Source organism: Monodon monoceros, unplaced genomic scaffold, assembly GCF_005190385.1.
Source record: "Monodon monoceros isolate NGI ecotype Baffin Bay Population unplaced genomic scaffold, NGI_Narwhal_1 Super_Scaffold_16, whole genome shotgun sequence".
Taxonomy (NCBI): domain Eukaryota; kingdom Metazoa; phylum Chordata; class Mammalia; order Artiodactyla; family Monodontidae; genus Monodon; species Monodon monoceros.
In genome coordinates this window covers 98,667,259-98,694,785 of record NW_021703772.1, presented here as the reverse complement: position 1 = coordinate 98,694,785, position 27,527 = coordinate 98,667,259, and the positions used below count along the sequence as shown (strand labels likewise).

At 35.1% G+C, this 27,527-nt stretch overlaps 1 protein-coding gene across 10 annotated transcripts in view; it reads right to left on the bottom strand.

Annotated features, from left to right (window-relative positions):
• DPP10 (dipeptidyl peptidase like 10) overlaps positions 1 to 27,527 on the bottom strand; it is a 1,301,728-nt gene that overhangs the window by 496,759 nt on the left and 777,442 nt on the right. For 8 of the 10 annotated variants that reach the window (XM_029225838.1, XM_029225839.1, XM_029225845.1 and 5 more), the window contains one exon: positions 19,271 to 19,385. The exons of the other annotated variants lie outside the window; for them this stretch is intronic. In XM_029225838.1, coding sequence (XP_029081671.1) covers positions 19,271 to 19,385 — 115 coding nt within the window. The remainder of the gene's footprint in view (positions 1 to 19,270; positions 19,386 to 27,527) is intronic. 10 annotated transcript variants of the gene reach the window in all.

The window sequence follows — 27,527 nt, the reverse complement described above, 5'->3', positions numbered from 1 at the left end:
GAATTGACACAGGAGTACATATGAGAATCCTGCAGTCTTCTATTGAGCGACATTAAATATTTGCAAAAACATAAAATAATGACATTCTTCTCACCAATTTTTGAAAAGGTAACTATTTTTCATTATATATTATGTATATTTACATGTAATAGTTTTATTTTGCCACTTTAAATGATTAACAGATATTTTATAAAAAGTCTGAGAAATTAATTTTTAATTTCTAATCCAGAAAATATTTATAGGTATAATTCAAATGCCCAAAAGCACTTTTGTGTCCTCAATGATTTGTTAGAGTTCCCCACACTAAGCTCTCCTGTGTATACTTTATTGTGTATTTTATTAAGTTTATTTTACCCTCATTTCAAACTGCTAAGGTTATAGTAAGTATTATTCTAGGTCTCTACAGATGTGGACTCTCTTCTCGATTTGGTAATAACATCAGATTTAATGATCATACTACATTATGTTATTGTTATGCTCATCATCAAGAACTTCATGAAATATTTCTCTGACATTCTCTAATTTTTAATACAAGAGTGAATAAGTGGATAAATTTGTCACTGGTCAATATTTAGTGAAAACTCGGTTTGTACTGATAGTGTCAACTATTATGCATCATACAATAAATGGAGGAAACAGTGTAAAGGGTAAAGATATAAAACCTAGGCTTGATGGTTTTAAATATAACAACTCAGGTTGATCACAAATGACAGAAGCCAGTTGCATATAAATTGGATCAGTAAAGTCTGTTATTAGAGTGATATCAATGAACACAAAGGAGTAGATTGCTCCAAGAGACTGTTTTCCCACAGTAACATCAAAAAAAAAAACAAAACACAAGCAAAATTGTCAGAATAAACTGTCAGAACTCTGGAAAACAGTCAAATGTTTACAAAAGACAAGCAAACACTGAATCAAGAAAAAGGCAATTTAAAAATAATAGGAAGGCTTGTGGAATTTTTATTTGCCATTATCCCCATCCCCTCACTGTCTTAGTGGCAATCTTTGAGTCAGCAGCCTGCATTTGTAGTATGGTCCTGGTTCTAGAGGGAGCAAAGTAGATCTTATTCTCAAAGAGTTGTGTTTGCCTGCTCTAAACTGTCTCAACTGACACAAGGCACTTATTTTTGTTACACCTGATCCAGAACAATCAGGGCAGAAAAGCAATGGGTATTCCTCAAAAACATCATAAAGCAAATGAATGAGCCACAGCTACATGGGGAAAAAGACAGAGTTAAGACATAATATAGGGAAACCAAAGCTGGGAGGCAAAGCTGGAAAAGAGTTTCTTTGGGAAATTAGGCATTCAAAATGCCTACATATATTGGAACATTTGGAAAGCCACATGCATGCCCAGAGCAGTATGCATGCTCAAAAAAGATCTGAAAAGACCCTAAGTTTTCACCTCTGGCTAAACTTTAGGCTCAGTACAAGTAGGAAGTGAAGGCTAAGACAGAATTGCAGGTGATCTGAATAAGTGTCCCAGCACAGAACTAATTTGAAAAGAATGAGAGGGTTTTTTGGTCCCCTCTTTTCAAAAACATTCTACTTTTTTTTTTCTTTTTTTATCCTCCCTGCCCCTCCCCACCTCTTGAATCCTAACATTCAAGGAAATCTTTGTAAAAATGTGACCTGTACATAAACTAAAGGAACAGAGACTTCAGAGACTACACATCACACAGGATACTGACTTTCCAAAATCGATATATCAATATTGATCAACTAATCAATACATCAATATCAATATCTCTCTATATCTATCTGTTTATCCATATATCACTACATCCAACAACAGCAGGATACATTCTTTTCAACTACATGGAACAGTCTCCAGGATAGACCATATGTTAGGCCACCAAACAAGTTTCCATAAATTTAAAAATATTGAAATTATTCAAAATATGCTCTCTGAATGAGATGGAATGAAAGTAAAAATCAATAACAGAAAGAAAACTGGAAAATTCACCTGTATGAGGATGTTAAACAAGACATTTTTAACAAGCAGTATTTCAGAGAAGAAATCACAAAGGAAATTAGGAAGTACTTTGGGACAAATGAAAATGAAAATACAACATACCGAAACTGATAGGATTCAGTGAAGGCATTACTAACAGAGATAAATACCTCCACTAAAAAGGAAAGATCTCAAATCAATAACCTAACTTTACATGTACATAAGTAGAAAAAAGAAGAGGAAATTAACTGAAATCTAGTAGAAGAAAGTAATAAATATTAGAGTGATGATAAATGAAATTAGAGAATAGAAAACCAGTAGAAAGAATCAATAAAATCAAAAGTTTTTTCTTTGAAAACATCAAAACAATTGACCAAATTTTACTTAAGTTGACTAAGATAATAAAGAAAGAAGATGCAGATAATAAGTCAGTTATGAAACTGGGAGCATTGCTAAAATTTTATAGAAATTAAAAGAATCATGAGAGAATACTTTGAACAATTGTATGCTAACAAATTAGATAACTTAGATAAAATGGACACATTTCTAGAAACATGTAAACTACCAAACTGACTCAAGAAGAAATAAAAAATCTGAACAGACCAATTACTAGTAAGAAGATTGAATCCATAAACAAAAACCTCCCAACAATGAAAAATGCAGGAACAGATGACTTCACTTGTCAATTCTACCAAACATTTAAAGAAGAATTAGCTCCAATTTTTCTCAAAAAATTGTAAGCTAGAAGAGGAAGGAATACTTAATAACTCATTTTATAAGGTTAGACTATTCTGATCCAAATCCAAAGAGAACACATGGAAAAAATGTTAACATTCCTTATGAATATATATGCAAAAACCCTCAATGAAATACTAGTAGCAAATGGCAGAATGACTTCTTTTAATTGGCCAACGAAATTCTCCAGCATATCAAGAGGATTATGAACTATTAACAAAGAGGATTATTCTAGGAATTTAAGGGTAAGCTGACCAAAAAAAAAAAAAAAGAGGTAACCAATGTAATACACCACATTCATAGAAAAGAAGAGGAAAAACACATGATCATCTCAATTCATGATAAAAAGCATTTGACAAAATCCATCACTCTTTCTTTTAGAAACATTTTAAAAACTAGGAATGAAAAGAAACTTCCTCAACATGAAATAAGGTCTTTATGAAAAACACACAGCTAAGGTGGTAGTCAGTGATGAAAGACTGAAAGATGTTGTTCTGTGATCAAGAACAAGACAATGATGTCCACTTTCACCACTGCTATACAAAATTATACTGGAAATTCTAACCAGAATTCTAGCCAGGGAAGAAAAATAAGTAAAAGACAGCCAATTTGGAAATGAAGATGTAAAACTATCTCTATTTACACATGCCATTGTCTTCTATATATAGAAAACCCAAAGAATCTACAACAATCTTCTACAGCTAATAAGTAAATTTAGAATAAAGGGTTTTAAGTGTTTATCAACACTCAAAAATTAGTTGTATTTCTATATGCCAGCAATAAGCAATCAAAAAAAGATATTAAGGAATTAATTCTAGCTACAATCACATTCAAAAGAATGAAATACTTAGGAATAAATTTAACCAAGGAGGTAAAGAACTTACATTTAAAACTATAAAACATTGCTGAAAGAAATTAAAGATATAAATAAATGGAAAGACAACTAGTGTTTAATGATTGAAAGAATATTTCTAAGATGGCAATATTACCCAAAGTGATCCACAGATTCAATACAATCAATATAAAAATCCCAACTGCCTTTTTTCTTTTGCAGAAATGGAAAAGACAATCCTCAAATTTATATGGAATTGTAAAAGGCCCTGAATAGGAAAAATTTAAAAACTAAAAAAGAAAACAAAGTTGGAGCACTCACATTTTCTAATTTCAAAATTTACTACAAAGCTACAGTAATCAAAACAGTGGCGTGATACTGGCATACAGTTAGACACAGACTGTGGCTTACAATTGCAAGTCCTCAAATAAGCCAATATTATCTATGATAAATGATAATCAACAAGGGAGGAAAAAAAAACATTCAATGGGTAAAGAACAGTCTCTTCAACAAATGTTTCTAGGTGAAATGTATGCAAAAAATGAAATTGGACTCCCCACCTTACACCATACACAAAAATTAACTCAAAATCATTCACTGCCCTAATGCTATGAGCTAAAACCGTAAACCTCTTTAAAAAACATACAGGTAAATCTTCATGCCTCTGGATTTAGCAATGGATTCTTAGATACAATACCAAAAAAGATAAGCTGGACTTCATAAAAATTAAGAAGTTTTGTGCATCAAAGGACAGTGTCAAAAAAGTGAAGATAACCTACAGAATAGAAGAAAATATTTGCAAATCATGTATCTAGCAAGAGATTAATATCCAGAATACAGAACTACAACTCAACAACAATAAATCAAACAACCCAATTAAAACATGTGCAAAAGACTTGAATAGACTGTTCTTAAACGAAGATACACAAACGGCCAATAAGCATATGAGAAGATGCTCAACAATACTAATCATTCAGGAAATGCATATTAAAACCAAATGAGATGTCATTTCAAACCTCCTGGATGACAATCATAAAATAAATGGAAAATAGCAAGTGTTGATGAGGGTGTGGAGAAACTCGAAAATGTATATATTGCTGTTGGAAATGTAAGATGGTGTAGCTGCTGTGAAAAATAGTCTGGTAGTTTCTCAAAACGTTAAACATGGATTAGCACATAGCCCCACAATTCCATTCCTGGACATACTCATCAAAAAATTGAAAACAAGAACTCAAAAGAAAACAATGCATGTACACACATGTACATAGCAGCTCTATTCCCAATAGCCCAAAGGTGAAAACATTCCAAATTTCCATCAGTGATTGGATGGATGGATGAATCAATGAATGTATAAACAAATTGTGATACATACATACAATGGACTACTATTCAGCCATAAAAGGGAATGAAATGCTGATATGTGAAAATGTGGATGAACTTCTAAAACATTATGTTAAGTGAAAGAAGTCAAACTAAAAAGGTCACATATTGTTTGATCCCATTTGTATGAAATATTCAGAATAGGTAAACTGGTAGAGACAAAGCTAGACTGGTGGCGGCCAGGAGCTGGGGCAAGTGGAAAATGGGGAGTAATTTCTTAATGGGCACAGGGTTTCCTTTTGGAGTGATAACATGTTTTGGAACTATATAGAGTTGGTGGTTACACACATTGTGAACATACAAAATGCCATTGAACTATTCACTTAAAGTGGATAATTTTATGGTACATGGCATTACCCATATGGTATAACCCATATAAAAAAGTAAGTTCATTGGCCTTGTTTCCCTAATATTGTATAATTGCTGGTGTTTCTCCAGAAAAAAACAGGGCAGGCTGTGTGTATAGGATCAGAGGTGTTCTACACCCCATGCAAAAATCAAATTATTATGCACAGATTTAAGGCACAATTTTCCATTTAAATAAGGATGTTTCCCAAGTCTAGCTTCACTGATTCCAGTTTTTCTAGAGAGTTTTCTCAGTTGGAACTTACATTCAATTGAACAAACTTAGACCAAGAGAAAAGAGTGTGAAAAAATAACCCAAAACAATGAACAAACACTGAAATTGTTCCAAGATAAATTTTCATTTTGCAGAGCAAAGGCAGAGAGTGGGATATTATTTAGTTTAAAATACTGTTTAACTTAAGGGTAATTTCTTTTTACAGATATTGTATCTTCTCATACCTAATAAATGAATTCTGGAATGAGGTGGCTTCAGTTACACTTCAAAGCCAAGGAACTGGATGTTAAAAAGTCCCTGGCAAATAACTGCATATTAAAATATCCCCTTTCACAAACACAGGGGGCTAATGTATGCTAATTTTTTTCCAGGAGGAGGGGCAATTGGATACAACACCATCGCTTAAGGAAACTTTCCTTCTCAAAGACCAGGCTATTTTGATCCCCCATTTTCCCCCAGGCTATCATATTCCTAAAGCAAGTATTTCTTTTAAAAGAAGGCAAATAAAAAATATGACAACATATTTAAAGTTGTACAGTGACATGTAAATAGTTTTGATACACTGTGGTTTACGAAAGAACAGGTTCACTGACATTTTATCATGAGTGTTTGAAGTTTTAGAAAACAATATGATAGCTGAAAGAATTTACATGTATACTTTCCAGTCACCTACTTCTGTCACTTCTTCCCTAACTACCCCTTGGCCACCCCAGCTTAATTCCTTCTTTGCTTTGCATTCCCTTTTGGAAATATACAGAATTAATTCACTCATTTAAAAAAAAAATCAAGGCTCAGAATAAAAGCACAGTTCATTTTGCTCCCTCTCTCTCTTTTTTTTTTTTTCTCAAATGTTTCTTGCCCATACTTTGCATAGGTACAATATAGAGCTTAACTTAACTTTTATTTCAAAGGTTAAGACAGGTGCTAGAGCCAAAATGGCCTGGGATAGGGACCCAGCTTCCCCATATGCTAACTGTGTGACAGGCAATTTACTGTAACTTGTAACACTCAGCCAAATAATGTAGAATATGAATAAATTAATAGTATCTATTTCATGTTAGTGGTGTGATGATAAATAAAGTAGTACATTTAAAGCACTCAGTACAATACCTGGAATGTAACAAGCAGATAATAAATGTTACTTATTAAAACAGATTCTCTTCTGACTCTTATAAAAATGAACACATGATAAGGTAAACTAAATCCCTTATTTATCTGATTGGACAATACAAAAAGATGAAAATAAATAAGGAAATCAAATCTGACTTAAAAATAGAAATGCAACTATAAAGCAAGGAAAAAAATATAACTACTCTGACTTTATTAGTGACAGAGAAAATTATTTTTCATTTAACATAAGAGATAAATCTATTAGAAAAGCAACCACAGTTCATTTTATCTGGGGGGAAACTGTTAGAATCTGTCATTGTTTTCTCTTTGGCAGCCTGATTATGCCTGGGTAATACCATATTAAAATGTGTTCATCTGTGCTGTTCTTGGAAAAACAAGCAGAGACAATTTAGCTTATGCCTATCAATACAACATATATCTCTTTTTAATTCAACAAAATAAAATATATGATTTACATCTTGGTGGATGTTGATGTTCATAAGTAATGCAAATTTCAAAATATGTAAAACATTATTTTCTCCTCATAAAAGCATAATGGGATATTTTAATTGTTGCTTTGACATTTTAAAACACAGGTCAGATGCTTAAATGACACCTTTTAAATTAGAGCTGCCAAGATGTTGCCTGCAACATAATATAACATGACATTTTAACTAACTATAACCAGGAGCTATTATTTTCTCAGAATATAATAGTAACCAGAATAAATTCATTTTGAGTTTTTGCATAACAATAAAAAATCAGCTGTCACCTGTCCAATAAGCACTTAATTTTATCAACTGTTTTCTAGAAAATTATCTTTTTTATAAATAGGGACAGATTAATATTTTTAAAGCCTCATTTCAAAGGGTCAAAACATTCGCTTAAAAAATGTGTGTGGGGGGAGTCAAAATGGGGTATTAGGAGGACACAGAATTTGCGTCTCCTCAAAACTAGGGCACCTACCAGGCAATGGTGGGGGACCATGGACACCTAAGGGGACAGCAGGTACCCCCAGTGACCGGTTGTTTCAATTATAGTTTTATTTTTTCTAATATATTTTTTATCTTTCTAATTTCATTTTGTTTTTTATTCTTTGATATTATACTGCTCGTTTTTTGTTTTCTTTCTTTTTTTTTTTTTTACCGTACCATGAAGCTCACGACATGCTGGTTCCCAGGCCAGAGGTCGGGCCTAAGCTCTTGTGATGGGAGCTCTGAGTCCAAACCAGTGGAATAACAGAGAACCTCAGACACCAGGGAAGATTAATGTCAGTGAGGACTCCTGGAGGTCCCCTTCTCAGCACCAAGACCCAGCTCTATCAAACTGCCTGCAAACGCCAGTGCTGGACGTCTCAGGCCAAACAACCAGCAAGACAGGAATAAAGCACCACCCATCAAAAATTAAAAAAATTAAATGACAAAAGATATGTTATAGAATAAGCAGCAAGGTAAAAACCTACAAGACCAAATAAATGAAGAAGAAATAGGCAACCTACCCGAAAAAGAATTCAGAGTAATGATAGTAAAGATGATCTAAAATCTCAGAAACAAAATGGAGAAAATACAAGAAACAGTTAACAGGGATCTAGAAGAACTAAAGAGCAAACAAACAGTGATGAAAAACACAATTACTGAAATTAAAAATACTCTAGAAGGAATCAATAGCAGAATAACAGAGGCAGAAGAACGGATAAGTGACCTTGAAGATAAAATGGTAGAAATAACTGCCAGGGTGCAGAATAAAGAAAAAAGAATGAAAAGAATTGAGGACAGACTCAGAGACCTCTGGGACAACATAAAATGCACCAACATTTGAATTATACGGGTCCCAGAAGAAGAAGAGAAAAAGAAAGGGTCCAAAAAAATATTTGGAGAGATTATAGTCGAAAACTTCCCTAACATGGGAAAGGAAATAGTCAATCAAGTCCAGAAAGCCCAGAGAGTTTAATACAAGAAAAACCCAAAGAGAAACACGCCAAACCACATATTAATCAAACTATCAAAATTTACATACAAATAAAAAATATTAAAAGCAGCAAGGGAAAAGCAACAAATAACATACAAGGGAATCCCCACAAGGTTAACAGCTCATTTTTCAGCAGAAACTCTGCAAGCCAGAAGGGAGTGACAGGACATATTTAAAGTGATGAAAGGGAAAAACCTACAACCAAGATTACTCTACCCAGTAAGATTCTCATTCAGATTTGATGGAGAAATTAAAACCTTCAGAGATAAGCAAAAGTTAAGAGAATTCAGCACCACGAAACCAGCATTACAACAAATGCTAAAGGAACTTCTATAGGCAGGAAACACAAGAGAAGGAAAAGACAAACAAAAAAAGCCAAAACAATTAAGGAAATGGTAATAGGAACATACATATTGATACATATTGATAATTACCTTAAATGTAAATGGATTAAATGCTCCAACCAAAAGACACAGACTGGCTGAATGAACACAAAAACAGGACCTATATATATGCTGTATACAAGAGACCCATTTCAGACCTAGGGACACATACAGACTGAAATTGAGGGGATGGAAAAAGATATTCCATGCAAATGGAAATCAAAAGAAAGCTGGAGTAGCAATTCTCATATCAGACAAAATAGACTTTAAAATAAAGACTATTACAAGAGACAAAGAAGGACACTACATAATGATTAAGGGATCAATCCAAGAAGAAGATATAACAATTGTAAATATTTATGCACCCAACATAGGAGTACCTCAATACATAAGGCAAATGCTAACAGCCATAAAAGGGGGAATCGACAGTAATACAATCATAGTAGGGGACTTTAACACCCCACTTTCACCAATGGACACATCATCCAAAATGAAAATAAATAAGCAAACATAAGCTTTAAGTGACACATTAAACAAGACGGACTTAATTGATATTTATAGGACATTCCATCCAAAAACTACAAAATACACTTTCTTCTCAAGAGCTCAAAGAACATTCCCCAGGATAGACCATATTTCGGTCACAAATCAAGACTTGGTTAATTTAACAAAACTGAAATCATATCAAGTGTCTTTTCCAACCACAATGCTATGAGACTAGATATCAATTACAGGAAAAAAAAATTTATAATTACAAACGCATGGAGGCTAAAAAATACACTACTAAATAACCAAGAGATCACTGAAGAAATCAAAGAGGAAACCAAAAAATACCTAGAAACAAACCTATGGTATGCAGCAAAAGCAGTTCTAAGAGGGAAGTTTATAGCAATGCAATCCTACATCAAGAACCAAGAAAAATCTCAACTAAACAACTCAATGTTAACACCTAAAGCAGTTAGAGAAAGAAGAACAAAAAAATTCCCAAAGTTCGCAGAAGGAAAGAAAACTTAGAGATCAGATCAGAAATAAATGAAAAAGAAATGAACGAAATGATAGCAAGGATCAATAAAATTAAAAGCTGATTCTTTGAGAAGACAAACAAAATTGATAAAACATTAGCCAGACTCATCAAGAAAAAAAGGGAGAAGACTCATATCTATAGAATTAGAAATGAAAAAGGAGATGTAACAACTGACACTGCAGAAAAAAAAGGATCATAGAGATTACTACAGGCAACTATATGCCAACAAAATGGACAACCTGGAAGAAATGGACAAATTCTTAGAAAAGCACAACCTTCAATGAATGAACCAGGAAGAAATAGAAAATATAAACAAACCAATCACAAGCATTGAAACTGAAAGTATGATTTAAAATCTTACAACAAACAACAGCCCAGGACCAGATGGCTTCACAGAAGAATTCTATCAAACATTTAGAGAAGAGGTAACACTTGTCTTTCTCAAACACTTCCAAAATACAGCAGAGGAAGGAACACTCCCAAACTCATTCTACGAGGCCACCATCACCCTGATACCAAAACCAGACAAAGATGTCACAGAAAAAGAAAATACAGTCTAATATCTCTGATGAACACAGATGCAAAAATCCTCAACAAAATACTAGCAAACAGAATCCAACAGTACAATCATATACCATGTTCAAATGGGGTTTATCCCAGGAATGCAAGGATTCTTCAATATATGCAAATCAATAATGTGATACACCATATTAACAAACTGAAGTATAAAAACCACATGATAATCTCAATAGATGCAGAAAAAGCTTTCGACAAAATTAAACACCCATTTATGATAAAAACCCCTCAGAAACTAGGCCTAGAGGGAACTTACCTCAACATAATAAAGGCCATACATGACAAACTCACAGCCAACATCATTCTCAATGGTGAAAAAGTGAAACCATTTCCTCTAAGATCAGGAACAAGACAAGGTTGCCCACTCTCACTGCTATTATTCAACATAGTTTTGGAACCACAGCAATCAGAGAAGAAAAAGAAATAAAAGGAATCCAAATTGGAAAAGAAGAAGTAAAGCTGTCACTGTTTGCAGATGACATGATACTATACATAGAAAATCCTAAAGATGCTACCAGAAAACTACTAGAGCTAATCAATGAATTTGGTAGAGTAGCAGGATGCAAAATTAATGCACAGAAATCTCCGGCATTCCTATACACTAATGATGAAAAATCTGAAAGAGAAATTAAGGAAACACTCCCATTTACCACTGCAACAAAAAGAATTAAATACCTAGGAATAAACCTACCTAAGGAGACAAAAGACCTGTATGCAGAAAACTATAAGACACTGAAGAAAGAAATTAAAGATGATACAAACAGGTGGAGAGATATACCATGTTCTTGGATTGGAAGAATCAACATTGTGAAAATGACTCTACTACCCAAAGCAATCTACAGATTCAATGCAATCCCTATCAAACTACCACTGGCATTTTTCACAGAACTAGAACAAAAAAGTTCACAATTTATATGGAAACAGAAAAGACCCCAAATAACTAAAGCAATCTTGAGAAAGAGAAACAGAGCTGTAGTAATCAGGCTCCTGGACTTCAGACTATACTAAAAAGCTACAGTAAACAAAGACAGTATGGTACTGGCACAAAAACAGATCAAGGGAGCAGGATAGAAAGCCCAGATATAAACCCATGCACATATGGTCACCTTATCTTTGATAAAGGAGGCAAGAGTATACAATGGAGGAAAGACAGCCTCTTCAGTAAGTGGTGCTGGGAAAATTGGACAGCTACATGTAAATGAATGAAATTAGAAAAAAAAAAATGTAATTAGAACACTTCCTAACACCATACACAAAAATAAACTCAAAATGGATTAAAGACCTAAATGTAAAGCCAAACACTATAAAACTCTTAGAGGAAAACATAGGCAGAACCCTCTATGACATAAATCACAGCAAGATCCTTTTGGACCCACCTCCTAGAGAAATGAAAATAAAACCAAAAATAAACAGATGGGACCTAATGAAACTTAAGAGCTTTTGCACAGCAAAGGAAACCATACAGAAGACAAAAAGACAACCCTCAGAATGGGAGAAACTATTTGCAAACAAAACAACCGATAAAGGATTAATCTCCAAAATATACAAGCAACTCAAGCAGCTCAATATCAAAAAAACAAACAACCCAATCCACAAATGGGCAGAAGAGCTAAATGGACATTTCTCCAAAGAAGATATACAGATTGCCAACAAACACATGAAAGGATGCTCAACATCACTAATCGTTAGAGAAATGCAAACCTAAACAAATAGAACTACCATACGACCCAGCAATCCCACTACTGGGCATACACCCTGAGAAAACCATAATTCAAAAAGACTCATGTACCACAATGTTCATTGCAGCTCTATTTACAACAGCCAGGACATGGAAGCAACCTAAGTATCCATCGACAGATGGATGGATAAAGAAGATGTGGCACATGTATACAGTGGAATATTACTCAGCCATAAAAAGAATTGAAATTGAGTTATTTATCTTAAAGTGGGTGGACCCAGAGTCTGTCATACAGAGTGAAGTAAGTCTGAAAGAGAAAAATAAATACTGTATGCTAACACATATATATGGAATCTAAAAAAAATTTTTTAAATGATTCTGATGAACCTAGGGGCAGGACAGGAATAAAGACACAGATGTTGGGAATGGACTTGAGGACACGGAGAGGGGGAAAGGTAAGCTGGGACGAAGTGAGTGAGTAACACTGACATATATACACTACCAAATGTAAACTAGATAGCTAGTGGGAAGCAGCTGCATAGCACAGGGAGATCAGCTTAGTGCTTTGCTACCACCTAGAGGGGTGGGATAAGGAGGCTGGGAGGGAGACACAAGAGGGAGGGGATATGGGGATGATATACGTATGCCTATAGCTGATTCACTTTGTTATACAGCAGAAACTAACACAACATTGTAAAGCAATTATACTCCAATAAAGATGTTAAATAAATAATAAATCTGGTGCCTAAGACAACAGTAAGAGAGAATTCTTTGCCTCAAAGTCATATTTGCAGGCACATATCAAGGCAAAGTGATGAATTCAAGTCAGACTGATACAAACGTCAATTTAATCACTCTATCTGCTGCACACTGTCCACAAACTAGGTACCTAAAGTCATCCCAATTCTGCTGGCCTTAGATGTATTACCTAGAAAACTACTCTACTTTCTTTAAATTTATGTGTTATGAGAAATAAATAAGATGATTGCTCACTCCCTTTGGAAAATATCTGTAAATTGGTATTTCTTCAAAGAAAGGCACACATCCTTAAATGTTAACTTTCAGTTTTTGTTTTGTTTATTTTTCAGGATAGGATTGCACAAATTTCTCAGGTTCTATTTCCTTGGTTCTAAATTTTGGCTCAAATGAACTATGTGAGCCTAACTTCATGGATCAAATCCTCATCTGACATTAAAGATCTAACTAATCATCAACATCACAGTGGCAATCTCAACCTCTGTAAATTATTTTCCAAAATGGAATCTGAATCTACTGCAAACATCTTACTATTAGAGATACATCTCTAAGGGAAAATACAGACATTTATATAGTGGAAGTGGACAATCCTTATTAAATTATTGTTTAACTGAGATCAAGCAGAGTTCTGGTATCTTATACCTGAGTGCTTGACTTCTTTTATACACTGATAAAACTGTGACGATCAACCCAAATGCTCACCTACAGAAGGCACTGAAGGAATAAAAAATTGCCTAAAAGCAAGAGCTAGAGCTAACGATGAAGACACAATTTCAGTGCCTTACAATGTTGTCTTTAGTCAACCATGAGAGTAAATTAACCTGATGACTTTGTTTTGACACTGACTGATTACAGACATTAATCAAAGGGCAACAGGCCACTGCTGCTGAAGTACTGGTGGAATATACGCAGTCTATAGGTGGTTATTTCAACATGGCAGTCAAACTTAAGAGCTTGATGAATATCCTCTACCAAATACATTCTAACTCATAAAATACGCTTCTCTATTTTCCAAACAAGTCAAAATGGGTAACTGTATTCTGTGTGAAATGTTTCCTAACCATGTTCACTGTCATTCTGCATATTAAATATAAATATGAGACTGCGGAGTAAATGCATAGCTACCTAAAACTGGTTTCCAGAGCTTTAAGCATGAATGTACACCCATATATTTGTAGAGTATTTTTTTTTTTTTTTTTTGCGGTACTCGGGCCTCTCATTGTTGTGGCCTCTCCTGTTGCGGAGCACAGGCTCCGGATGCGCAGGCTCAGCGGCCATGGCTCACGGGCCCAGCCGCTCCGTGGCATGTGGGATATTCCCGGACCGGGGCACGAACCCGTGTCCCCTGCATAGGCAGGCGGACTCTCAACCACTGCGCCACCAGGGAAGCCCTGTAGAGTATAATTATTGATCTTATTGTTACCTATTCTGAAAATAAATGTGGATACTCTTTTTTCTTTAAATGACTTAAATACAAACAACAACAACAACAAATATGTGGGCTGGATCAATACATCCGAATAAGTGCCCTTTTATCTGAAAAAAAAATTTTCTTTCAGAAATAGTTACTTATTAAAGAAATACTTGAATTGTTAACCTACTCTTCAAAAATAATTAGGACTTCTTTTCACAAGGCACAGAAGTTGCTGACAACCTTGGAAATTAAGACACCTGTGTCAAATTACTTCTGTAATAAAATTTGCAATCAAACAAAATTACAATGAACATGTGTTTCTCTGGTTATAGGCTTGCATTCCTTAGCACTTACCTGCAAAATCTGATGCTATTTTGAGCAAAACAGTTTCTAAATCATTTCTTAGACTAGATAACTCCTTGTATGCTTTCTCCCTCACCCACCCTCCTCCAAAAATTTAAGTATATTTTCAAGGTAGAAGGGGCTTAGTGAGAGAGCTCACCAGATTTAGTCTGTTGCTATATTTGTTACTAAGCAAGCCACCATTATTGCTGTTGTTGTTTTATTAGGTCACAGATATTAGAGCTGTAATGAACTTCAAGAAATCACTTCAGTTTCTGGCAAACCAAAGATGCCCTTTTCTTCAACAAAACACTTGGGGTCAAAGGAGGTAAGTGATTTATCCAAGGTCGTATACTGTAAATCCCCTACATACAAACGAGTTTCGTCCCAAGAGCGCATTCGTAAGTCCAATTTGTTCGTAAGTCCAACAAAGTTAGCCCAGGTACCCAACTAAACAAATCGGCTATGTAGTACTATAATGTAATAGGTTTATAATACTTTTCACACTAATAATACATAAAAAACAAACACAAAAGATAAAGAAAACATTTTTAATCTTACAGTCCAGTACCTTGAAAAGTACAGTAGTGCAGTGCAACAGCTGGCATCCAGGGGCTGGCATCGCGTGAACAGGCAAGAAGAGTTACTGACAGGAGGAGGGAGAGGAGGTGGGAGATGGTAGAGCTGAAGGGTCATCAGCAGTAGGAGACAGAGGGCAAGCTGCACATGGCAATGTACGCCGGACACGTGAACTAACTTACGTGATTAGACATGTGAATGCATGCATATTCGAATCTTTGAAAGTTTGCAACTTGAAGGTCCGTGTGCTGGGGACTTACTGTAGCTATAAAGGTGTTGAATTTCTGACCCCAACACTTACTGGAAGGATTGTTCTAGAGTCAGCTCTTTATCCTAAAAGGTCAAGTATATTGCTGAGTAATTTCAGAATCAGAAGTTTCCCTTCCTGTCATGGATTCCCCTTCCTGGTTGAAAGTTTCCATCTGTCTGACTGGCTTTACCTAGAAAGCTGGGCCTTGGGGACATACTTGTGAACAAAGGAAAGATTAGAGGGGGTTGTTGCATGTTATTCCCTCAGTTGGAGGTTTTCCCTTGCGGGTCTCTTCTAGCACTGCTGAGGGTAAGAAGAGCACCAGAGCACCAGAGTCTGGCCACAGACAGGCACACATGTGCTAAATCAAAAGGCCACACTAATGGTCTCGATGCACATTCTAGCCCTCAGAACCAGACATTAAACAAACTCAGTTCTTTTTTTTTTTTTCCTGTCTAACGAGGGAGGCAAGACTAGATAATTTCTAAGAGTACTTCTAGGCTTAGGACTCAGGCCACAAACTGTAAGTCTTCTGAGCTTATATTTTACTCTGCTGTTTGGTTTGAGCCCACCATGGAGGCCATGTAGCCAGGCTGGTATTTGCTCATTCATAACTCAAGCAAATTCCTAAACCACCATCATTACCTATGTCCACTTCAACAATTTATATCACCTTCCAACCCCTGGTGATACTGAGTTTACAAACAGAGAGTGTAGAACACAAGTTGTTTGTTTTCTGTAACAATACTTTTTCCACTCCAGCATACTGACTTTTATTTTTCATTTCATAACGTCCCTGCCAAAAATAACAGTGAAATCTAAAGACATATGAACATGTGGTATGTAAAACAAGCACTAAATTATAAATCTAAATAATAATTGCACTTCCATTTGTGTGTGATTACTTTCATATGAAATTAACTCTTTGGGTTGGGATATGTGGTTGCTGTGTGCTTGTGTAGCTGGGGAAGAAGAAGATTGGAAGTGATAGATATAAAGCAGGAGGTAGTGAGGCCAACTATGATAGTACCTAGAAAGTTGTACTCCATAATTATCTATTGATGTATGAATAAATGAATGACCAGACCACTGAAAGACTGACACCAGATTAAATATTTAGTATTTTTCCACCTGCCATAATTTAAAATTGAAATCACAGAAGATCTATATTCCTGAAAGACTATACTTTTTCTTAGAAATCTCCCTCATGCAACACAGTGTTTGGCATTGTGTCTGGTCACAATAGTCAATAAGTACTTAACAATAAAAATAATAAGAGGAATGCCAGCAGCAGTTCTACAGACTGTACTAAACACCTCAATTTTATTATCTCATTTATCCTTCATAGTAACACTGAGACAGGCTGGGACCTGGGACACTTTGCTGCAGTGCTTGCACCTGGACAGACGTCTTCTTGAGCAACAAAATACAAAGAAACTATAAAGGACTAAAAATAACTGCGTGCATTCCCAGTTGGGGCAAATTATGGACAACAAGATACAAAAATACCAAAAAAATCCCACGTGTCACTTCTGAAGAGCCAGGAGCAAAAGGAGGGTACTGTGCATGCCTCCTGCACACAACACCACCAAAGGGGTGGGCAAACCACCTAAGGCCCCCCCTCCAGCCTGACCCCTGGACACACCCCTACCCTCACCCCACATAAGGATCCAGCTCGCCCCCCCTCAGGGAGCGAGCAAGGAAACCTGTTGTTTGTTCTCGCTCCCCCCTGATACAGCAGGGGCCCCAATAAAGCCTTGCCTGAATTTCTTGTCTGGCCTCTTATCAATTTCTATTGATTAAAGAGGCCAAGAACCCGGGTCGGTAACAACACTGTAAAGTTGGCACTATGAGTTGCATCCATAATACAGATGAGCGAAGACAATTATTAGCCAACTTCACAAAACTAGTTCTGTGAGAGCCATAACTCAAACCAAGGTGTATCTTGCTTAAACCCTTGTTTTAATAAATGAATAAGTGCATGACAAAATGAATGCAACTATCCTGTGTTTTTATTACTGGGGCAACTTGGTAAGGGTTGGGTAGAGGTGGTTTAATTTACTGAGTGGCCAAGATCTTTGTTATACCAAACTCCCAAAGACACCAAGGTATCACTATGGCCTCAGAGAGTTAACAAGAAAACCTGAGAAACTGAATCACTGGGACAAGGATACTAGAACCAGATGGAAGAAAGTTCAAGAGAAACACATAGGTATTCTATGCTACTAATTTCTTCCATCTGGCTGATACTCATCAATAGAAGCAGTGAAGCCATGTCATTCATTTTTTTAAGAATTATGTCAAAATTCCTACGTTTAAGTGAAACACCATGCTGAACATAAGCTCATCTTCCTTTAACAAAGATTCTTGGCAATCGGCAGCAACTCACAGCCATCACATTGCTCAATTACACTGTACTGCAGATGTGCAAATGAGGCTGTTAAGAGACAGTTCCTGAGAGAATGATGGATAAGCCACCTCTTATAAGAGAAATTTTTTTCTTTCTTTTTTTTTTTTAAAGTCTCCTCTTTGGTTTCCTCTCTCCTGACTCCCTTAATTTCTTTCTCAATCTCTTCATATGTTAAATAACAACTACAAACTATATTTTTGGGAATCTATACATTTCAAAGCCAACGTTTTTACCAAGATGGTATATGTCACAAAGTACCATATTGGAACACCTGATATTGCAATTTGTATAATTAGCCACCATAATTAGTTGGCTAAATGGCTCTGCGAAAGAGAGCTTTTGTTAATCAAATGTTGTACATGAGGAAATAAATTCAACATGTTTAAGGGGTTTGTAAATAACAAAACTGGGGCAGGAATTGAAGTTATAAATTTATAGCCTTTAACAACAGGTATATGAGTTGATCTGGGGACTAGCTCAATCCTATCATAGAAATGACCATTTTTTTCACCACCATATATGGTGATCAGTTTTTGAGCAAGCTAGTTGGGTGGGTTGTAGTAGCATGACAAACTTTTTTGTTCCTGGAAGGCAGTTTGGGAGTTTAAAATGTGAGCAGCCTTTCTCTGCCTTCTGTGTTATCACCTACCAAAGAGTAGTAAAACTTCTGAGTACTGAAATAAACCCCAGAGAACAATTAAACCTACTGATAAGTTATATAGTAGTTTTCAACTATTTAACATAAAGGACACAATTTAAAGAGTAGTGCAAGAGCAAACTGGAGAGGGTCCTTTAGACAGAGAGAAACTGGGAATGTATAAACTACAGAGAAAGACGAGAGAAAGTGGAAGTGTCTTATTTAGAGGCTTAGCTCATTTTCTTTTGATCTAATCCTCTTTGTCAAATCCTCCCTTACCACTGTCATTATAGTTGGGCTGTCTCCTATATATGGAAACTTCCAGACTCCACTCCCTCATCTCCACCCACAATAAAAGTCAAATGTGTTCCGCATTTATTAAATTGACAAACATAACAGGTCTCTAAACAGCACTGGAGACCAAAGATTTCCTTGGCATTCTCAATATATATATTTTACATTTCAGCTTCCCCCAAATATCTTGCATGGTATTTAAAACACAAAATGACTGTGCCATTTGCGAAATGTCTGGTTATTCATTTTTTTATTCCAACCAATGCTAATGTGTTCTAAGATACCACATGTGACTACCCTATTAAGGCATTTGAATGTGAAATTATCATCCACAATACCATCATAAGAGAGTAATAAAGACAGATTACCTGGGGTTAAGAGGATGACTGACATAGTGATGAGTGAGCATACAACTAAAATCACCAGCAGGGCAATAGCAATTCCCTTCCAGTTTCTCTGTGGAGGGCTGTTACTTCCCAGTTCCTACCGAGATAGAAAAAAAAAGAAGTTTCATAATTATACATGCTCCAAGAGAAATGTACTCATAAAGGAATGATTCAGTGCATGGAAGAATCACATTGAAAGCTGATTAGAATCCTCTTCCTCTTCGGTAGCTCATTTAATTATTCAAAGGTGCATATATTATAAATGGCTATCTTTTGGGGGGCAATCTTATTTCTCCAACAGATAAAGCAGCAAAGGTTTAGGCCTGTTGTCTAAAATGTGGATGGCATTAAAATACATTGAATATAAACACTAGGATGATAGCCAAAATACTCTGCAAAATAATTATGTAAATAAAGTGTGCCCATTTACATTTTTTCTTGCTACAATGGAACCTACAATAAAGATTTAAATATTAATATTCCTGAAGCACTATAGACTACTTTTCTAACTGGTAAGGGGAAAAGAGATTAGTGATGGGAAAATTATTCAGAATGCCCCCTCACTGCAGAGCAGTGCACATTTGTCAACTCAAAAGGTCCTTTTTTTAAACAGTTCCCCTACCACTCATAAATATCAACAGGATGTAGTAACTAAATTAAATGAGCGCTTCTATATCAATGGTTTACGACATCCTCTCCCTGGGCAGCATGCATGATATTGGCAAGGAGGTATGACTGATGGGGTAGGATAAACTTGAGCATTTCTTACAATACATATAGTAAAGCTTTTCATTTTTCAGATGATCTGGGTTCTATTCTACTGACTAGAAATATATGAGCATCATTCAGCAAAGTAAAGCACAGACCACACTAGTTTGAAATAAATGCCAGATTTTCTTTGTAATAAAGTTTATAAAACACTAAGCTTCTCGTTTCTTTCTTCCTGTCCCAATCCCCAGCCTCTTTTCCTCCAGTCCTAATACAGCCTTCTTTATTCAGAAATAGTCAAATGATTTGGGGACAAATGAAACAAAACGTAAAGGTTTCCAGTTCACTGTATTTGCACAAATCACCCAAGAAGCCACAGTCTTCCTTTAAACAAAGATAAGTAAAATAGCAAACATTTGATAAGCTATAAATGGCTTATTGTGACTCACAGTTTAAAGCACTGAAGCCAGTTTTCATATAGGGATAGTGGCATTCAGTTCTGCAATAAACTCTTTGGACTTAAAGAACTAGGTCCTAAATAAATGCAAGAAGAAACCATGCATAGGAGGTATTTTGTTACTGTTTGTTTTTCCCCTTCTCAGATCAGTAGCTTTAGGTTTTTCACTCTGATGAACCAAATCCGGCAGAAATCAATTCCAATCTTTTTTCTAAAATGGCTCACTCCATACCTCATGTTCATGCTTATTAATGCTTATCATCCAATACCTCTATCCGTTCTGAATTCTGGTTAGAATTTCCATTCATAAACTTAGTCCACATAAATCGAAACAGCAGATTAGCAAATCATCAGCGTTTCAGTAAAAACATCAAGAAAAGCAATAGTTGTCTTAAGACCATAAACCCTTTTCTGGAATGCAACGTGACTGCAGGTTCCCTGGGCAATTTCTTTGTCAGAATCTGTGTGGTGTGATGACCAGTTATTCTCCATATTAAGGCTCTATTTAAGACTGCTCAGAAGCCAGAATGATAGATTAGAGAGGCAATGCTATACGCAGATGCCTATGCTGGGCAAAAAGCTTTGAAACACTCAAGAACTAAGAGATAATGAAAGAAGGGCAACAAACAATAGGAAGTGAGTATCTGGACCAAGAATCATAAACACTTTCATACTTATTAACTCAAAGGGAGGTAGAAAAAAGGAAAAAGAATAATTGTAAGCAATTATAACTGACTTTTCAGTCCAGTAAAGGAATCAAGGGGAAATGATCATTTTAAATCTACTGACTCTGATCTTGATTCAGTGTCATTGGAACGCAAGGCAAATTATTAGACAAATGTGTTCAGAGTGTGTTTTTCAGTTTTTGAATATATAACTATGCAATGCCTACCAAGCATTGTCTAACAGCAATAACAGATACCTTATTATGTGTCTCGTATTGTACTGAGTACTTTATATTCACAATCTCACAAAATCCTCATGAGAATTAGGTGAGATTACTATTATTTTGACAAATCTGCAGATGAGAAACATGGGATTTACAGAGATAAATAACAAACCACTTACTGCTAATAAGTGGGATATCTCAAGGTCCAATCCATAAAAGTCTAGCTTCAGAAACCACACTCACACACTATAATATGCTATTCTAAAAGGAGATATTTCTTGAATCAATCAATAAGCCAATGAATCAAGGAATGATTTGAACCCCTACATAATAACAGTTGTACTTTAATACCTTTTATCTGAGAAAATTCACAATTTTATAAAAGCTCTTCTGAAGTCTGTAATGCTTTCAAATAAACTCACGTTTTCCCAGGAATGGCAGACTAGAAAAAATATACCATTTTAAAAAATGGTAAAACATGTTTGAGTACAAAATACTTTTCTGTTCATAAAGTGATGCACATAAGAATGTCTGGCTCCTCTAAAAATGACCCATCAATACCAAAAGCATCTACAAGTCCCTGTTTTAGGAACTGCAGACTTAATGAACTCTTACTATAATTCCCTCCTTTCCATCCATCTTAAATTCCATTACCATTATAATATTTCTAAAGCACGGTTTCACTTACATCACTTTATTCACAAAGTCCTTTAATGTCTCTACATTATCTAAAGAATTAAGTGCAAATGTGTGAGTCTAGAATAACAATGGTCTATAGCCAAGCTCCAGTCTTTTCATCCAACTTGATCTTTTTTTTTTTTTGAGAAAGAACCCTATACTGCTCTGATTACCATTTCCAACATATGCCTCAGATGCTTCAAACTTCACCCAACCATTCCACTCCCAGTTTTTTTCTCCAATTCCTTTCATATGCATCCAAGTACAGACATTGTCAATCATTCAACATCCTGCTCAAATGTCTCTTCTCTTGAATATTTCCCCCAATTATGCAAGCCAGACATAATTTTCCTTCTGAAAAAAAATGCCTAAAATGCATTGTACCAATAGGTTTGAGACCAACTCTGCTACTTAACAGCTATGAGAATGCAAACAACATGTCTCTACAATTTCCTAAGCCTCAGGCTTCTTTTTTAGCTGAACAACTGGAATAATAACAATAATTATTTTTAAATGTAACAAGGGTTAAAACAAATTATGCAAACAAAGCTCTCACTTAAATGTACAATAAGACAGTTCACACTAAGTGAACTGCTTGGAATGTGCTTCCTCAGTACACTTGCGCATGTCACTCTTTCTCTCTCTGTCATCATTTCAGGTCTCAATCTCAAATGTTCCTTCCTTTGAGAGGCCTTGCCTGGCCACCCTCTACAAAATAACATTCTATATCCACTTCTATTTCTTCAATTAGCTTTATTTTTCTTCATATCATTATCATTTTTGAGTATATTATGTCCTAGTGAATCATATATCTATAATAATATAAATTAAGTTGTTTAAATGTTCATTTTATCAGTCTCAGCTCTCCAGAATAGAAGCTTTGTGATGTCAGTAACCTAGATCATCTTGTTCTCTGCTACATCCCTAGCATTTTGAACAGTGTTTGGCACATACTAGGTATGCTATAGATAATAAACAAATGAATGAATGAATGAATGATAGCAGTTCTGATGATAATGATGATGATCGTGGTGATGGTAATGCTTAAAGCCATGTATAAACAGCCATCTTTATCCTGTCAAAGTTATCTCCTTAAGGTAAGGAGCACATCTTAGATAACTTTATATTCCTTAGACCATTGAACAAATTCTAGTCCTCTTAATAGGTGCTTAGAAAATAGTTGCCCAGTTAATTAAGTGGTATAAATGGTACCTGAAATGGTATAGAGCTACAGTGTCATTAGTTAAATACACATCAATAGTAATTTTTAAAAAAGGAACTACTTGCTATAGATAAATGTGATTGCAATTATTTTTAGCTTCATTTATCTGATGCTTGGATCCCAAAATACAGTTGCCATTCTTCAGTTTATCTTCTTCATCGACAACCTCAGTAATTTCTATTGTTGCTGGAAGTGGTTCTGATTGGCTCTGCTTTTCAATGACTTCCTCCTAGCCAACACCTGAAAACATACACGCCAGGCCCACAGGACAGGTTTGTGCTGGGCAGCAGCCTGACCTTGCAATGTCATCATCTGAACACTTTGGAGGCAGTACAGAGTCAACGTTGGGATAGTAAATTCCCTGGAGAGGTTTGAAGGTATAAGAACAAATGTTTAAGAATCCATATATACAGTTGTTTTTAAAGTCAGTCCTCCAGTGGATAGATGCATAGGTTAAAACACTTGTGTCCAACTGCAGCTGATGTTCAGTGTTGTGATTGTCTAGAGATGTTTTGGTGCTGCAGGCCAAACTAAACTCAATCTGTAACCTAGTTATTTATGTTGTGTTTACTGCCAATCAAATTACTCATCACCCTTTAGAGAACAGTTTAGTTTCTAAGACGGATGTTCTCGACACACATAGTTTATCTAAATCCAAATGCATTTTTAATTTGTTCAAATACAAAGGAAAAAAATTCTAGAAATCATAAGCAGAAAACATCCAAGATTTATATATCATTTCCTTGGGCAAAATAAGGAAAAAAGCCGAACCAACAAATTCAATTTTCTTAAAAATAAGAAAAAGAATATAAATGTATATAATAAATATAAACATATATTCCACTTGTGGTTCCCCTTAAAAAACTCTATGTTCATCTGCCATATGCATCATGAAAAGAAATATGATCCCTCCATATTAAAATTGTATCAAAAATAACATTTACAGGAAGATACAAGGAGGAAAAATCATCAAGATATTGAAATTATGTCTGTAGATCGGATGAGGGTGTGTTTTAATAAAAATAGATCTTTTCATCACATGGTGTTCACATTCACAACTGTGAATAGTCTCAACTGTAAATAGGTCAAAAAATAGTCCAAAGCATTTACACTTAATAATTCGAAAATATCTTAAAGGGACTTAAGGTACTTTTAAATGTTGTATATTGTGTCATGATATTAGAAAAGCATAGCATTACGTTAAGACTTTTAAAGCCATCTGTAAAATAATGATTAAAAAATTGATTTAAAAAAATCCTTTTACATCATTCTTAGAAACGTTTAGCCAGCTCTGACTTGAAAGACCTTGAGATATGGGTATTCAGCAGTTGGCCAATTCTCTTTAAATCATTCTGTTTAACAAAATGCACTGGAGTCTTTTAGAATATAGAACATTACACTACATGCAACTGGGAATACAAGTTAAAATAGAACTGTCCCCAGTGAGTATAAACACTAATGAAGATTTTGCTTACCACCAGTATAGTACGAAGTTATATAAATAAAGGTAACCCAGCAAATCACAGAATTTTTCTATGGGAAATGAGGGGAGAAGTTATTAACTTCCTTGTACTGATATAATTTTTTTTCTTTAAGCATTCATACAGCATTTCCTAAGAAATAAGGTACTAGATGTGGTGGGATTATAGAATTACATATACAAAATCTGGAAAGACAAAAAGGAATCAGAGGATTTTTTTTCTTTTTTAAATAGGTGGAAAGTGTGTATAAAAATACACACTTAGGTATTGGAAAATGGAACAAAGTGTGCATTTTTTTTCTTTCTAGCAAAAATAATAATTGACAATATTTACAACCTGGAATAGACCAGTAAACGTAGAAGAAATTGAGACAATTTTTTATATGGCTCCACAAAATTACAAGGTCACAGATTTTGCCTCTAAAACACAAATAATTCCTGTGCCATTTGAAACATTTTAGAGTATATTGAAAGAAGGAAAATTCCAAAATTTTAATGTTTACCTTGTCTTGATTGTCTGAAATAGAAAGCACATAAAAAAAAAATTAAGCTCAATTTAAATAAAGAAATAGATGCAAAAGTACTAAATAAAATATTAATGAATTCAATGCAGGAGCTCAAGATAAATAATAATTAAATATTGTGAGATATTTCTACCACTAGGAGATATAGTCATAGTTCCTTACAACATTTACTGATATCAGTAAAGAAAATATAATCATAGAGATTGTTTTTCATATTTAATTTTCAGTTTAATATTTGTAATACCTACTGCTTCTTAAAATTGCCCATTATACTGTGGACATTCACAAGTTCCTCATTTATCATGCTTCTCCAGTTAGAAGACTCTATGCTAAATAAAGTGCATAGTTTGGTAAATAATCATATTTCATACAGAAAGTTATACATTTTTTCAAAATTACATCTATTATAGTTTTGTGTTATCAGTGTACATGAGGCAGTGCCGAATAAGTGCTACTCATAGTATGAACTATAGACAGCAGCATCAACATCACCTGGGAGCTTATTAGAAACGCAAGACAAGAGTCTTTTATTGAGATTTGCTCTATTCTTTTTTTTAAAAAATTCTGATTTGGTTTTATCTGTTCAACATTAATTTGTTTATAAAAGAACTAGCAATTGTCTCAGTTGTAATTTGTCATTTATAATTCTCTGATAATTATATTTGTTTGTGACACACTCCTAGATGGATCACCATTAAATTAGAAACAAAACAAAGATGACGGCTATCATCAATATATTTTTCAGTAATAGTTTCACATTTCTATTATCATGATTTAGAGGTTTGGCTGATCATCTATGATTCTGAACCTGTTTAGGCTTCAAAACCACAACTAAAACTGTAAAAGAAACAATTAAAAAAGCAAACAAACAGATGTGATATCAGCAAGATGGCAGACGAGGATGTTCCAGGTCCTCATTCCCTCATGGAAACATCAAGTAAACAACTATAGAGTGATTAAAATAGCATTACGGGAGCTCCAAAAACCAGTGAAGGATATGCAGCAACCAAGCAAATGCCCAATCAAGAAAAAGTCACACTTAAAAAGGCAGGAGATTTCATGGCATGTTTGAATACCCTCCCTGGCACAGTTTAGCGTGCTCAGAAGGAAGTGACTCAATTCCCAGTTCCTTCCTTCAGATGGAAAAAATGAGTGGAACTTGTTTGCATGTTCTGGCCTATCTGTGGGCTACCTGAGGAATGGGTTTCTGTCTTGCCTGACAGAAATAGCAGCATAGTTTAGATCTCAGGTTAGAAGGCATGGAAAACAGTGGAGTCTTCCATGGTGCATGAAAACTGCCGAACTGTAAACAAGCAGAATTTGAGGACAGAGATTACCTGCTTAGAAACACAGTGGAACACTTAAGACCTTAAGAAATAGCAGGGTGATACTCTTAAAGAAATCAGGACATTTTAAAACAGCCATGAATACAGGGGAACTGGGGGTAAGGGAGGGGGGAACACGTACACACAGGCCAAGGGAAGACAAATGCAAAAATCCTGAGAATATCTTGAGGCTTCTGCTGGACTGATTAGAGAACATCTTTCTGTGAACAGAGCCAGTCTCCAAAAACTGGAAGAAGTGGTTATTTTTTCAAATGCCCTATTTTCAACAAAAGATCACAAGTTTACAAAGAAACAGGGAAACATGGTCCAGTCAGAGAACAAAATATACCTCTAGAAATTAACTGTAAAGTAACAAAGGTTCTGGACTACTAAAGACTTTAAAACAGCTATCAGAAATACACTCTAACAGCAAAAGGAAAATATGGACAAAGAATTAAAGAAAATCAGGAAACTGATATATGAACAAAAGATGATCGACCAAAATACAGAAATTATTGAAAAAAAAACACACACAGAATTTCTGGAGTGGGAAAATACAATAACTGAATTTAAAAACCTAACAGCAGACTCAAACAGTAGAAAAAAGAATCAGTGAACTTGAAGAGAAGTCCTTTGAAATTATCAAGTTTGAGGAGCAAAAGGGAAAAAAAGAATAAAGTAAACAGAACCTATGGGACTTATCGGGTAGCACCAAATAGAGCAATGTACATATCGTGAGAATCTCAGAAGGAGAAGAAAAAGAGAGAGAAAGGGTACGAGAGTTTATTTGAAGAAATAATGATGGAAACTTCAAATCTGAAGAAAGATATGGTTATATGAAAGCACCAAAAGCTCAGTGAACTCCAAGGAAGATGAACTCCAAGTAAGATAAACCCAAAGAGATCCACAATGAGCCATATTTTAATAAATATATTAAAAGTCAAAGACAAAAAAGA